The 15138-nt window shown below is 39.5% G+C and overlaps 2 protein-coding genes and 1 pseudogene across 3 annotated transcripts; 2 read left to right on the forward strand and 1 right to left on the reverse strand.

The window, feature by feature from the left end:
• The first annotated feature begins 1148 nt into the window (after positions 1–1148).
• On the forward strand, positions 1149–1856 carry LOC147500668 (uncharacterized). The gene has a single exon (XM_086563667.1). It carries the CDS (start codon positions 1149–1151, stop codon positions 1854–1856), a length of 708 nt encoding a protein of 235 aa, XP_086419793.1.
• Positions 1857–4506: 2650 nt separating this feature from the next.
• LOC147500669 (PR5-like receptor kinase) lies at positions 4507–7460 on the reverse strand. The gene is made up of 3 exons (XM_086562285.1): positions 6448–7460; positions 5983–6018; positions 4507–5890 (listed from the first exon to the last, which is right to left on the reverse strand). Exons 1-3 carry the CDS (start codon positions 6863–6865, stop codon positions 4728–4730), a joined length of 1617 nt encoding a protein of 538 aa, XP_086418411.1. The 5' UTR covers positions 6866–7460; the 3' UTR covers positions 4507–4727.
• Positions 7461–8507: 1047 nt separating this feature from the next.
• LOC147500670 (protein disulfide isomerase pTAC5, chloroplastic-like) lies at positions 8508–11020 on the forward strand (annotated as a pseudogene). The gene is made up of 6 exons (XR_015197077.1): positions 8508–8537; positions 8651–8751; positions 8916–9008; positions 9953–10198; positions 10459–10499; positions 10582–11020. The product of XR_015197077.1 is annotated as a protein disulfide isomerase pTAC5, chloroplastic-like (transcript).
• Positions 11021–15138: the final 4118 nt, after the last annotated feature.

The following is a 15138-nucleotide window of genomic DNA, read 5'->3' on the forward strand; positions in this document are numbered from 1 at the left end:
TCTGAATGGAGGCCCAGTTGGATATTTTGCCATGAAAAGAGGGTTTAAGCAGGGCGATCCTTTGTCTCCACTTCTCTTTGCAATTGCAGAAAACATACCGAGTAGGGCTTTACATTACTTGAGGAATATGAAGCATCTGAGGCATTTGACCAGTATACAAAAGGTTGAAGCTCCTAGCCATCTTTTCTTTGCAGACGACATCATCATTTTTGCAAATGGTGGGATTAGAGGAATCAGAAAGCTTAACTCTGTTCTAGAAAGATATCAGTTGGCCTCTGGTCAGCACATAAACAAATCAAAGAGTAAGGTCTTCTTTGGTAGCTTCACAGATGAGAGAAAAGAGAATGTCTTACAGGAGTTAAACATGGTGGAAGGAGTTTTACCTGAGAGGTACCTTGGCATACATTTACATCAGGGGAAGGTAACTAGGTCATGTGTAACTCCAGTTTTGGATAGAATAAAGAGAAAACTCACCAGTTGGAAGGGTAAAATGCTTTCTTTCCAAGGAAGGGTTATCTTAATCAAATCCGTTCTTTGCAACATTCCCATTTACAACATGGCCATATACAAATGGCCTAGGTCTGTAATCAAGGAAGCCGAAACAACTATGAAATTTTTTCTTTGGTCAGGTGATCCTAATATTAGAAAAGGTGTAAATGTGAGTTGGGACAGAGTGTATAAACCACTTGCGGAAGGCGGGCTTGAAATAAGAAGGCTTAAAAACATGAACAAAGCTACACTCATGAAAATGGCATGGGAAGTTCTTGATGGTGAGAGTGATTTGAGCATTTTTATGAGAGCTAAATACTTTAACAAGGATGGTGAAATGATTACATATCACAAGCCTACCTCTATCTGGACTGGCATTGGAAGAAGTGGTTCCAATATCTCAATGGGTGATTGCATATGGAAAGAACACAGATTTGTGGAGAAACAATTGGCTAGGAAACAAATCTCTCAAGCAATTACCGAATATCAGCTCTCAAGAATTGAAAGGATGTCGAGCAAAAGTGTGTGATCTTTTAGAAGAAAACAGATGGAGTATTCCTAATATTCTGCAAGAGTTGATAGATAGTGTTCATGTGGGAGTGAATACAGTGCAGAAGTGCAGTCCAATTTTTGATGACTATGTAGTTTGGTGCCCTGACATGAAAGGTAATTTTTCTACAAAGTTGGCATATGATGAGATCAGAACAAAAAAACCCTCGGTTACATGGAGAAAATTTCTTTGGAATTGCCATATACACCCGAGACCGGCTGCTTTGGTATGGAAAATGTTGCAAAAAGGCGTGGCCACTGATGAAAGAGTACGAAAAGTCAGTGTGCATTTGGCATCTCGTTGTAGTTTGTGTAGAAATGAAACTGAGACAAATGACCATCTTTTCTGGCACTATTCCTTCTCCCAACAGCTATGGCAGTGGATCTCTGCAGTTAGCCTTGAAGATGCTATGAGTACGAACAGAGAATGGAGTCCTCGATTGAAGCAAATGTGGAATGCATGGTGGAATGCATGTATGGTGGCTGTGCTGGCTAGCATATGGAAGCAAAGGAATAAGGTTTTGTTTGAAGAAAAGGGACCTAATATAGTAGAGTGCAAGTACTATGTTAGAACTCAAGTAAAGATCACAGGAAATCTGTCTAGAAGCCATAGCTACAACTCTCGTTTTGAATGCTCAATGTTGCAGTTTTGGGATGTCAAACCTAGAGCAAAGGGTGCACCAAAAATCAAAACATGTACTTGGATCCCCCCAGAACCTGATGTAATCAAACTGAATACAGATGGTGCAAATACCGGCAATCCAGCCCCAGGGGTATTGGTGTTTCTTACAGAGGAAATATGGGAGACTTCAAGCTGACAATGTGGAAAAGTATTGGGATTGCAACAAGTTTCTAGGCAGAGTGTTTAGCTATCCTTGAAGGTGTGGAAACTGCCGTATCGAGAGGATGGCTCAGGCTTTGGGTAGAAACGAATTCAGAAGATGCCTCGAAAGCTTTTACAAGTGGTAACGTGCCATGGAAACTTCAAGCAAGATAGACGAACTGCACAGCTACCATGCATCAACTTAAGATAACCACTATCTTTAGGGAAGGCAATTTCACTGCTGACACCTTGGCAAAGATTGCTACAGCCCTTACAGAGAATGAGAGAGTTGTTTGTGAGGGCAAACCAGAGTGGATTCACAAATGGGAAGGGTCTTTCCAAACATTTTATAGATTTCAGTGAAATGTACTTTACTCCATAGTTATAAATGGAAGTAATGGATGCTTGATTGAGTCTGACCTTAGAGAGGCAACATGTTGCCTCCCTAAACACTTTTTGTCCTTTTTTTGTTATCTTTTTAATACAATTTAACTTACCCAACGAAAAAAAGATATTTCATTCGTCATATTAAATGGAATTTAAGCTTTTCAAAATTAGAACCAGTGAACTTATAGTAGCTACTTTATAAAGGTCAGATTTGAAACTATTTGTTTTGTCTGTCATCTCAATACTACGAAAAAAAAATCAAGATAAATGTTTGAAAATGTAAAACTAGTAAAGAAAAATCTTACATGCTAGCTGGATCAGAATAGATGTTTTCATAAAGAACTTTTATAGCAACCTTCGTCGTCCCATTCCATTTACCTACTTAATTAATTTGATTCCTGTAAGGGGAAAAGTAAAATTGATTTGGAGAATTTTCTCATTGGTTTCTCTAGAAACAAATGAGATGACAATAATTACATACGTATAATCTTTCAAATGTCAATTTTTATTGTCATCAGGAATAAATACGATTTGTCGAAAATGCATCCGTGAATGATCAATTTGTCGTGAAATGGTAAGAGGCATAAGAAATTGAACCAAGGCTCCAACTATGATGGATCTGTTCTGCCTTAGACTTGTCCCCTGCAGCCCTAAGTGCTACGTACAAAGGGTAAAAGTGATCCGGGTGGGGGTGGGCCTTTTTGCCATATGGGGCCTTCTTCTCGTAATGGTTCACATCTTTATATCTACAAAACAATCCTTTCCAAGTTCAACATATAATTATAGAGGTCCCCTTGTTTATGAACATAAGTTATCAACAATGTTTTTCTCTATCTCCATATTTTTTCTACATAATCAATGGAAAAACTTAGATTTTGAGTGCAGTTACCGGCCTTCCGTTTAAAGAGACTCTTTGAGCCATGTATCAAAGACTTCAGCCTAAGAAACAACATGACCGTTACTCATACCCATTTCTCTTAAGTTGTGTGTAGCACTTCTTGATCCAAATATAAGTACCCCTTCTTCTCTAAGAGGAGCCAATGCCTTGCCCATGTTATAGTGATAGGTTCCATCCTTGTTGGTTTGAATAGAAAGTTAACACACTGGAATATCGGCATTGGGATACATGAGCATGGTGGGCACCCAAGCACCATGGTCAAGTATGCGTCCTTTTTCTACATTTACGCGTTTAAAGCCGCTCGCTATCAACAACTCCTTCACTCTCATTGCTAGGTGCAGGTGCACAGTGCGGGGGGGCTTAATCTGGTGTATAAAGAACCCAAGTTCAGGGAAATTCATTAAATCTTTTAATTATGATTAAGACTTCAGAAACATAAAATCATCTACGATTAAAGCATTAAACCAATAGCATAATTAGGAAAAACCCGGACAGTCTACCTTATCTCACCAGCCATAACTATTCAATTGTATATAAGACAATGAAACCTTTATGAAGAGCAATGTGGCAAAACATAATATTGAATTAAAGGATTGAAAAATAAGTCTGGTCATAGTTCATTGGATTAACACACCTGATACATGGATTTATGAAAACCATAAAAATCATAGATGGTGTCATTGGAACCATTTACGACGTTCACTGTCGGTTCTGAAGTCTCCCAATGCCCATATGATGATTTTTTTAGAGTAAGTAGAACTCTTAAAAGAAAGTAGAACTCTTTAGTTTAGAGTAAGTAGGACTCTTAAAAGAAATTGATTTATCAAGAAACTGATTTATCACTGTAGGATCATCCCAAAATTGTTTTCTCCCCGACCGCTCGATATAACAGCATAAAAAGACCAAGCTGCTTTATTATCTGAAGTCTCCCAATGCCCATATGGTGATTTTTTTAAAGTAAGTAGAACTCTTTGGTTTAGAGTAAGTAGGACCCTTAAAAGAAAGTAGAACTCTTTAGTTTAGAGTAAGTAAGACTCTTAAAAGAAACTGATTTATCACCGATCATCCCAAAACTGTTTTCTCCCTGACCGCTCGATATAATATCATACAAAGACCAAGCTGCTTTATTATATAGATTAGGGGACATGGGCTACAAATGGGCCGGACTTGAACAAGACTCAGCCAGGTCCAGGCCCATAACGGGTTTAAGTTAGGAGGTCCATCAGTCCATGCCGGCCAAAAATCGGGCTAAAGATGTCAAACACAGGAACCTGCAAGAGTTACCTCAAAAACAGGACAGGGTTGAGAAGAAATAGTGTATAGTCTAATGCTTATTCAACTAATAAAAATAAACTGAAAATAAAACAAAAAACAAACACTTCTAAGTTTGCAATTGACAATGAGAGAAATTGTGAGTATTGGATAGTTTAATAAAGCCCTATAGCACCAAAGAGTCCAAATTTGGATAGTTTAATAAAGCCAAGTAGTTTAATAAAAGCTTGGAGATCGATCTTGCCATTGGAGGATAACAATCGAAAAAAGCTAAGGAGCTAGAATCCAAATTTGGTGATAGAGAAACCCTTATGATGATAAAGTAGAAGAATGTACAGTTGGATGAAGAAAAGGATTTGGAGGCATTTCCAACTCTTCATTGTTTCCTTCTAACATCTCTACCACCTTAGTCATAGAAGGCCGATATGTTGGGTGTGTTTGTATGCACCAAAGGGCCACTACAATCATCTTTTTGGTCGTTTCCTCCTCAAACACCTCACATGGTCCTTCTATACTGAAGTCTGGTTTAAGATGATTATATACCCACTGCGGAAAATATATCTCACTCATGTTCTCCACTTTTGTGTTAATGTTTTTTCTTTCCCCAATCATTTCAAACACCATCATTCCATAACTATAGACATCCGACTTGTGAGACACCCCTCCAAAGTTTCTGAAGCAAAATTCAGGTGCAATGTAACCTATAGTTCCTCGAGCTCCAGCCATGGACATGACACTAACATCTCTTGTTGGACAAAGTTTGGCTAGCCCAAAATCGGAGATTTTTGGGCAGAAGTCTTTATCTAGAAGGATGTTGTGAGGTTTTATGTCGAAATGTAAAATGCGTGTGTTACAACCACGATGAAGGTACTCCAAACCTCTAGCAATGCCAAGTGCTATTTGGTAAAGTTTTTCCGATCCCAAAGGAGGCGTGAAGCTTGATTCATTCTCTTTGTAAATAAATCTTTCAAGTGATCCATTCGGCATGAACTCATACACAAGAGCTCGTTTAGTTTTCTCGATACAAAAGCCTAGAAGGCTAACCACATTGACATGGTTAGTCCTACCAATGGTAGAAACTTCATTGACAAAATCTTCTCCATTACCCTTGGACTCTATCAATACCTTAACTGCCACTAAACGACCATCATGAAGCTGTCCTTTGAACACGCAACCATATCCTCCTTTGCCTAATGTTTCTTTGAAGTAATTGGTCATCTTCTTGATTGTTGAATAGTTGTACCTTTGTGGACCACATTTGTAGTTCTCTGAGGACACTTCCTCATTTTCTAAACTCTCCATTATATCCCTCCAACAAGAGCATAATGAGGACATAAACTTCCTGTAAGATACCAATAAGATTAGAAGTACAACTCCTCCAACTCTAGAGCATAGTGAGGAGATAATCTTCCTGTAAAGTACCCATAAGATCAGAAGTCCTACTAATAATCCTCCAACTCCAGTGGATACACCTATAAACAAAGAGATAGATTTAAAATTTAAAATCTGCAATTGTTTTTGTTAAAGAGTTGATCAAGTGACATGTAGTATATAATAAGCTCACCAATTATGACCTTTACACCAGTAGTTAAGCCATGGCCTGCAATGCAAACATGTGGTTGTCGTTAATATATACATGGCATGACCATAGTTACAAGCCCATTTTATTGAATTATACAATTATTATTTTGTATGTTGTGCTTCTTCTTTTTTAAAGAATTCTGAGTGCATTACAAATTCTATCTCCATTCCTAATACGAGCAATATGTGAACTGCTGTCTGAAAAGTGATTTTTCATGCTAAACTCGTGTTGGAACCACTTTTAAACAGTATGCAAAATTACTTAAAACACTGAATAACTTGTTGGATAACAATGTAGAATTAAGAAAAGATGATTAACAGGGTACTATAATCAAAGTAACTTAACCCAGCATTACATGATGTATACACACAAGTTATTGAAATCGGGATCAGGTCTAAGTATTAAGTTGAAACAAGAGAGTAAGCAGGGAAGAATTTAGAAACATGCCTGCTAGATTATAATCAAATTGGGGGCAGTTTCTATCTGCAAAGCTGCCATCATTTTCGCACCTGCAACGGCGGAAACCTGTACCATTATACTGGCACCTCCCTCCGGAATTCTCGCAGTCCTGACATTCAGTAGGTGCAGACCAGCTGAGCTGAAACCCTTGTTTTAATCCCTGCGTTTGGTTTAGTACCGGAATACTATCATCAAAGGTTATAGCGTTAGTAAACGGTACCACCACACTCTCCAAACAGTTTTTGTACCCGTTAAAACCTTTTGGAATGTCAGCCTCAAGAAGAGCATAAGACCGTAGATTGGTATTGTTGTTGTTGTTGTTGTTGTTGTTGTTATATTTGTCTAGACACGGGAGAGACTGCTTCACATTTTGGGTATTGTTGGTGCAATTGTAGAAAAAGGTCATATTGTCATATAGTAAATTGGATTCTGAAGTGATAACAGCGTGTAAGAATGGTGTGGATTGTAATGAGACATTTGTTCGTGGTTGAGGACAATCTGGCTCATCTACTATATCCACATCCACTATTTGAAAAACTTTTCGGTCGTAATCTATGTCTCGCACATGATAGAAGTGGTTGGAGATACTAATGACCAGACGGGAGTTTAAACACTTTAGCACTAAGCCTGGGTATCCTTCATCAGCAATTGTATCATCCCCGTCACTGTAATAGATATACCCGTCACCTGAATAGATATCCCGGTCACCTGAATAGATAAACCTTTTTGAATAGATAACCCTGTCACCTGAATTAAGTCGAAACGGGTATTGAACCCAAAACCGGCTGGACACTTCTCGGAAGTGACTAGAAGAATTCCATTCAGGCCGATGAGAACTAGGACGAACGTGACGAACTGAAGCAATTGAAACATGACAACTATACTTCTGGTCGATCACCAAAGCACCGTCTGTTTACAACTCCTGAGCAACTGAAGTGGACACGATTTTCAAATAATAATAGAGCTCATCTATCATCAAACATAGACGACTTCATCAAGTCTTCTGCCATTCAATCAAAGCAAATTCATATAATGTGTGGTCGGAGTTATTTTAGGCCCACTTGGTTTGAACCTTGTGCTCTCGTGGTCAAACCCAGCGGCTGAGACCAATAAGTGACACGTTGGAATGCCGTAAGAGATTCGTCATTTGAAAGACAGAACTCGAGTTCAGTTTCGGAGAATGTATCGAGTGTAGATAACATTCTTAAGGTTTTGAAGAAAGTGGATTTGAGTACTGTGAATAAGAATTTGATTTAGGAGAAGGAGGTTCAGAAGGCGTGGAGGTTCATGCAATGCAGGTCTGCTTGCATTTCCGCTAAGAAATTTCAAGGGCGAGTTTGGTTGATTGATTGATTTTATTTATATATGATTTGAATTGAATAATTCCATATAATTTTTTTATGACACTTGTAAGAAATGTTACAGATGAAAAAAATTGTGCCACAGTTTCATATTTTGGCATATTTTGCTCTAGATGAGAAGTACATTGGAATGTAGCATGCACTGATGAATGAAAATTCTGAGGACAATTAACATAACCACAGAAATGAAGCTAGTGAAGAAAGATCGAAATGATGCTTTGTGATCATTGTGTTATTACTAATTACCTAGTATTCTGAGCTTCCGCGACAGTCAGATCTCTATAGCATTCTGGGTTGCGAAAAGCGTGCTGCTTATAAACTTTTTTTTGCCCGTTTTATATGTAGAAAACAGCGAACTAGCTGAAATTTTCATAATCACATATAGCTAGACTCTTAAAAACATTATGCACTGTGGAAGGATATAGGATGTTAGATGTGAAGGTGATGCTCAACTCATTTTACTATTTAAACAAGTCAGAAGGGGCATCATATATACTATAAATCGTGAGGGTGAAAAGTTGGAGACGTTTTTTTTTTGGACAAGAACTTGATTGTGACCCACTATGCAACAGGGAACCAAATGTAATGCGCTTGATAAAATGTATAAAGCAAATATCCTTAATTGTCTGTAGTTACACTTTATGCCGGATAGCATCTTGGTTGGGATAGAGCTAAAATGTCAGAGTAATGGGTGTATACTCGACGGGAGTAACCCAAGTTTGTTATGTGGTAACATGAATTTCTTTGGTTTCTCACCTATGAGTTGAAAGTGTTCAAAATTAAATCTCTGAAGTAAAATTTGGATTCTAATAGGGGTTCGATCGTGACAGGAAGCATTACAGAAACTGGGATTTTATTCAAGTGAGGAAGATATGGCCTGGAGTTCTCTAGCTTCTTGAGGGGGACTGATCGTGCTGTAAAAACTTGGCAAGTGAGTAGTGTATTTGTTGCTTGCTCAGTCATTTTTCTATATAAAATCATCAAAATGGTGGGAAATCTTAATCCTGTTTTTCACAAAAAAAAGAAAGAAAGAAAAGAAAATGGAAGAATATTAGTAACCAATATATAAATTAAATACTTCAAAAACGATGACAGACCTCATTAGGTGCTTGTGAAGATGGAATTGTGACAGCTGAACTCTTGGAAAAGTTATTTATGGCGCAAGGAGCAGTTGTCCCTAACTTTCATGTAAGTGCAGATCAGAGTCGGAAAGGTTTGTTTAGTTAATCTATGGTGGAAACCTTGTTAATTCTTATGAAATGCTTCATGGTTTGTTAGATAGTTGGCCTATAATGTCTTGCTGCCTGCTGTTGGATACTATTGCTTATACAGTTATTGTAGAGAAAAAGGGATTTTTTCTGCTTTTCACTGTTGGATGACTCCAGTAATTTAGCGACCCGCTCAAGGAAAAAAGCGACCACTCATGGCTTTAACCCATGGCGCGTTTCTCTACAGTTATACTGTTGGGATGTTGTCTATTAGTATGTACCTGTTCCACTGCAATGTAGCAAAGTATCTCCATGTGTCTTGTACTCTGCAAGATATTCTTGGAGGTTTTAAGATAGTAAGTAGAAAACAAGAATAACCTTACCTTTCAACGGATAGTTTAAGCGGAAACATAACTTGACACACAAATATGTATAAATCCGACATGGATTGTCCGTTTTGAAGTCTTATATCAATGAATGGTCACCCTTGAAACAACCCAAGAGGCCAAGACCTGCTCGTTTTGCAGCAAACAAGAACTATTGTATTTTGATGTCAAGAAGTGCAGATTTGTACAAACCCATTGCCTCACGTACCAAGTTCAGGACCCTCAACCAATGCATCCTGCTAAGAATAAGATGGTTTCGATGGGGCCATTTGTATGGTGTGCTTTGGAAATGTATACAGCCAAGTCAGCAATGGCATTGAATACAACGTTAGGGTGAAATCAGTGTACACAGTTTTTTTACACTGATATATAAAAGTAGAAGGAAATCCTTTTGTCGGTTGAACTAGTTGATTGAAAATTTCCATAGTTCTTCCCATGAACAACATAATTGTTTCTACGAACATCATTGTTAAGCCATGGTGCGCATGCATTGCTCAATTTCTATGTCACGATTGAAGAGGTTTTCCTTTTCTGCAAGGAGAATGCAGTTGGGGCTTCAGTTGCTTCTGTGACAGAAGTTTTGGAGATCAAGCAGAATGTTATTAAGGAAAGTGAAGATGCAGAATTTGAGGCATCTCACCAACGTGTCTTCCTTCTTGGAGAGAATCGGTGGGAAGATTCATCCAGACTTGTGGGCAGAAACAAAGAGGTTTCAGCAAGCAAGGTGGAATTTCAACAACAAAGTGTATTGCTTTTCGTGGGGAGGGGCGTGTATTATGCACAGGTATGTCTGTTATCAATTCGCTCAAGAATTCGACTTGTTATGGCCGAAGAGCATTTGCTTTCTTATAAATATCCCCGTAGGTTTTGCATTTTTGAATGAGCGTTATCCCTCTCTTCTGGAAATAAATGTCCATTGTACTAGTGATCAGACTGTCTATATCTAACATATTAAGAAGTTAACAAGGAAGAAGCTAGATACAGATTCCCAAACTAGACTTTGGTTATAACTTGAAACTAATAATGGTCATTATTCTGTTTCAGAATGTCATGGAACTGGTGAGCCAAACATCGAGCCGCAGTGAGTAGTATTCAAAATCAATATATCAATATATATATACACACTAAATAATTTTGCCTCACAGTCACATTTTCAATTTGTTGCAGTTTCTGGAATGGGTTGACGAGGGAACAAAATGTCCATACTGTGACGGCCTTGGCTACAACATTTGCGATGTATGTGAAGGGAAAACACTTATCCGTGCATGATTAGTGACTACAAACATGTATATGCATGCTGGATTTTAAAATGTATAATTCACATGGATGTTATTATGAGGACATCTTACCTTGTCATAGTAATTACGGAGGCATAGGAACAGTTGTCTATGCATTACAATAAGATTTCGGATAGAGAAAATGGACGTATTTTTCAATAATATCCACACCAAAGGTGCTCTTTTTAAAGCATGGGTATGTCCCCGTTTTGTTTTCAAGAATAGGAAATGGCTTTGATGGAACCTCTCCAGAAGAACGATTATTGTATGCCGCCTCTGTTTCCACTACATATGTTTACATTGCTATTTGAGAAACTAAATTGACGTTCATGAGCCAATTATTTTTCATTGATTTGTCATGAGATTGAAGCCTTTGAAGTTGCAGTCAGACTTACAGCCAAAGATTACCATGGGCAGTTTTTATTTTTAACTACAGATTTATAGTTTTACTTTCTAATAATTTGTCTAATTTGTCATTAAAGTAGTAATATTGAGATGAATAATAATCATATGAAGTTACTGCTGGGACTTCATGACGGTATTTGCCGTTAAGTTGGCAAGAGTGGGGTTTCAAGCTGTGCAACTTGTGCAAGGACATCCTGCAGAATCAAAATCTAGAATTCAACCTTGGATCGCAAATTTACACGGGCACGAGACACTACACAAATTCGTGCTACAACGTTAAGGTATGTACATCGTATTATGAAAACAAAAATAGAAGAGATACTCTCTGCCACTTATTTGGTCTCGATAAGTTGGCAATAACTTCAGAAGTAGAACATCTAGTTTAGTCACACTAAATCTGTTGGGTTTGTTGGAACCGTCGAGCTTTGCTCCGGTGTCCGTATACCACACTCACCCCGTTCTCGATGAAGAGGCGCTCCATATCTATAAGCCTTCCATCATGATCGTTGAAGAAGCGGCCAGTTAAGGGCGGACTCTCTCAAGCTCTATTGAAGAGGGCCACCACCTCACCTATGTTCCAAGCTCAATTGCGCCCAAGCCCATTTATCTTCCCTTTGTCTATGTACACCTATATAAAGGAAATAGATTAGGGTTTTGAAGAACAACTTTGAGAGATTCATTTCTAGGGTATTGTGGGAGCTCTGTTGAGCTTTGGGTTTGAGTGAGGCCTCTTCTTATTGATTCTTGATCTCTTGTAAACTCTCCAATCTTTGTTATAAAGGAAACTCGGCTCTTGTGTGTGGATGTAGGTAACATTTACCAACCACCTAAATCTCTCGTCTCTTTGCATTGTTACTTCCATTATTATTGTTGCTATGAATCAGGTGATGATATTGTAGTGGTTTTGCTTTGTTGAGGTTGTTGTGATAACTACCAAAGTCTTGGGTGGGTGATTTTCTTGGTGTGATCTCCAAGTTGAAATCATTTGGGATAGAAAGTAGCTAGATTGAGGTGTGACTTTCTAGTGAAATCTCCCAACAAGTGGTATCGAGCACGGTTTTGAATCATCGAACAAGGTGTGTGAGGAAAGACTCCACCTTTAGCATAGAGAGAGCTAGGTGTTTGAAGAAATTCCTCCGGAAGTTCTCCACCGTTGTTTTGGTTCGAGTCATGACGACCGAAAAGGAAAGCTATGAAGATAGAGAAGTTTGACTTTTAACAAACTTCCGGCTATTGAAGATGCAAATTGAGGATGTTCTCTATCGGAAGGATTTGATGGAAACATTGATAAGAGAAGCCCGAGGAGATTCCACAAGATAAATGGGATTTGCAAGATAGAAAGGCCTTGGCCACAATCCGCTTGAGTCTTTCAAGTCGGTAGCCTTCAATATTAAAACCGAGAAGACGGCGAAGTCTCTCATGGAGGCACTTACTACGATGTATGAACAACCCTCGCCGCAAAACAAAGTCTATTTGATCACCAAGCCGCTTTAGTATGAAAATGTTGGAGGGGACCTCCTTCAGGATCACCTAAATGAATTCAACCAAACTAAGGACCAATTGAGTCGGTTGAGATTACATTTAGTGATGAGGTGCTAGCTTTGGCGATATTGGACAATTGCCTCCAAGTTGGAAGGCGCGATATGGCGCTATTAGTGGCTCAAGGAATGACCAAGTTGAAGTTTGAGCACGTTGTTAGTATGGTACTAACCGAGGAAATCCGGAGACGATCGTCCGGTCATCTTCGGGATCAACTTCGTGGTCGGCATTGAAAGAAAGTAGGGAAGAAAGTCAAACAGAGTCGTAGAAGAAGAAGTGGAGGGAGATCGAAATCTCAAGCCTCCCAATTGCAAAGCGTTGAACACAAACCTCGAGACATGAGTGAAGTGGTGTGCTATAATTGTGGTAGGCCCGGCCACTATAGCCCCAATTGCCCTAAGACCAAGAAACAACAACAACATTAATAAGAACAAGAAAAGAATCAAGAAGCTAATGTTGTTGAGATGGTAGATGATGCTTTGATATGTTCGATGGAGCACAAGAAGGAGTCTTGGGTACTTGATTCCGGCGCATCTTTCCATGCTACCTCACATCGAGAGTTCCTTGAGAACTACACCGAAGGTGACCTTGGAACGGTCTTTCTCGGTGATGACCAACCTTGTGACATTGTCGGCAAGGGTGATGTGCATATCAAGATGAATGGCTCGTCATGGTTATTGAGGGACGTCAGACATGTTCCGGATTTGAGGAAGAATTTGATTTCTGTGGGGCAATTGGCAAACGGATTTGTTACGCCTTTACCGGTGATACTTGGAAGGTCTCGGGCGGTTCATTGATTGTTGCAAATGGTAAGAAAGATGGTACTCATGACCGCATTACTTTGTGAGTCGATTGCCGCGGCACATGGCAAAGAGGATCCAATGTTTGGCACCGCAAACTTGGTCACATGAGTGAGAAAGGAATGAAAATCCTTCACTCTTCTCGTAAACTCCCAAAGTTACTCTTCCGTGGAGAACCGTGGTATTTGGAAAGCGTAAGCGGGTGAGTTTTCGAGAGAACGGGTCGACCAAAGCTAGAAGGCTTGAGTTGATACATACAGATGTCCGGGGCCATTAATGTCTCTTCACTTGGCGGAAAGTCATATTTTGTGACTTTCATTGATGATGACCATACTAGGAAGGTGTGGGTCTTTTTCGAGACACAAGTCGGAGTATTTGAAGTGTTCAAGACTTGGAAGGCCATGGTTGAAATGAGACAAGCTTGAAAGTAAAGAAGCCCCGACAACGTGGAGAGTATGAGGATTCAGGTTTTAAGAAGCAATCGCGGTCGACAATGGCATCAAGATGGAAAAGACTTTGCCAGGGGACACCTCAAAGAGAATGGGGTTGCAGAGCGGATGAATAGAACATCGACAGAGAGCTAGGTGTATCGCATTACACAGCGTTTGCCCAAATAAATGGCGAAAGTGTTAGCACTTTACCCGATCAATAGAGGACCATCGATTTTAAGATTCCGTGAGGAAGTGGAGCGGGAAGGATGTGAACCTTTCCCATTTGAAGGTGTTTGGTTGTGTGTCCTATGTTCACATTAGTGACCAAGGCTAGAAGCAAGCTTGATGCTAAGTCACTAAAGTGCACCTTCATCGGCTATGGCGGTGATGATTTTGGGTATCGCTTTTGGGATGATCAAAATCGAAAAATCATTCGTAGTAGTAGAGATGTTGTGTTTAATGAAAAGGTGATGTATAAGGACGTTGAAGCACAAACCAAGGAATCGGTACGAAGAGGCACGCAGTATGTTGAGTTGGAAGACTTCGATGTAAGTCGGGTATAGTGGGAGCCCCACAAATGAGGATGACAAGAAGCGACTGCAGAATGAGATGATCAGGATACTACACCACCGAAGTCCACCTCCACCTCATGCCCCAAAAGACATCCAGGCCACATGTACCGAAGTTCGAGATATCCGCCTTCCACCTATGTGAATTACTTGCTACTTTCATCGATGGTGGCGAGCCTCAATGCTATGATGAAGCATTCTGAGTGATGCAAGCAAGGGGAGCTTGTTATGCAAGATGAGATGAAGTCCCTCATCTCTTGTGGCACGTGGGAGTTAGCCAAACTACCCCATGGGCAAGAAGGCTCTACGAACAAATGGGTGTTTAGAGTCAAAGAGGAACATGATGGTTCCCAGAGATATAAGGCAAGGCTAGTAGTCAAGGGTTTTCAAAAAGCGCATTGACTTCACGTGATATTCTCCCCAGTGGTGAAACCAATACTATTCGATCGGTGTTGAGTATTGTTGCGCAAGGAAGATTTATATCTTGGCGCAAATTGGATGTTAAACCGCCTTCCTCCATGGTGACCTAGTTGAGGAAATTTATATGCAAAGAACCGGAGGGTTTCATCAAGAAGCGGTAAAGAGAATATGGTATGCAGTGCTCGAAAAGAGCTTGTATGGTTTGAAACAAGCCCCTAGGCGTTACAGAAGTTTGATAACTTCATGCAAGGAAATGGCTACTATAAGTGCAACAACACCATTG

This window comes from Coptis chinensis, chromosome 5, assembly GCF_015680905.1.
Source record: "Coptis chinensis isolate HL-2020 chromosome 5, ASM1568090v1, whole genome shotgun sequence".
NCBI lineage: Eukaryota > Viridiplantae > Streptophyta > Magnoliopsida > Ranunculales > Ranunculaceae > Coptis > Coptis chinensis.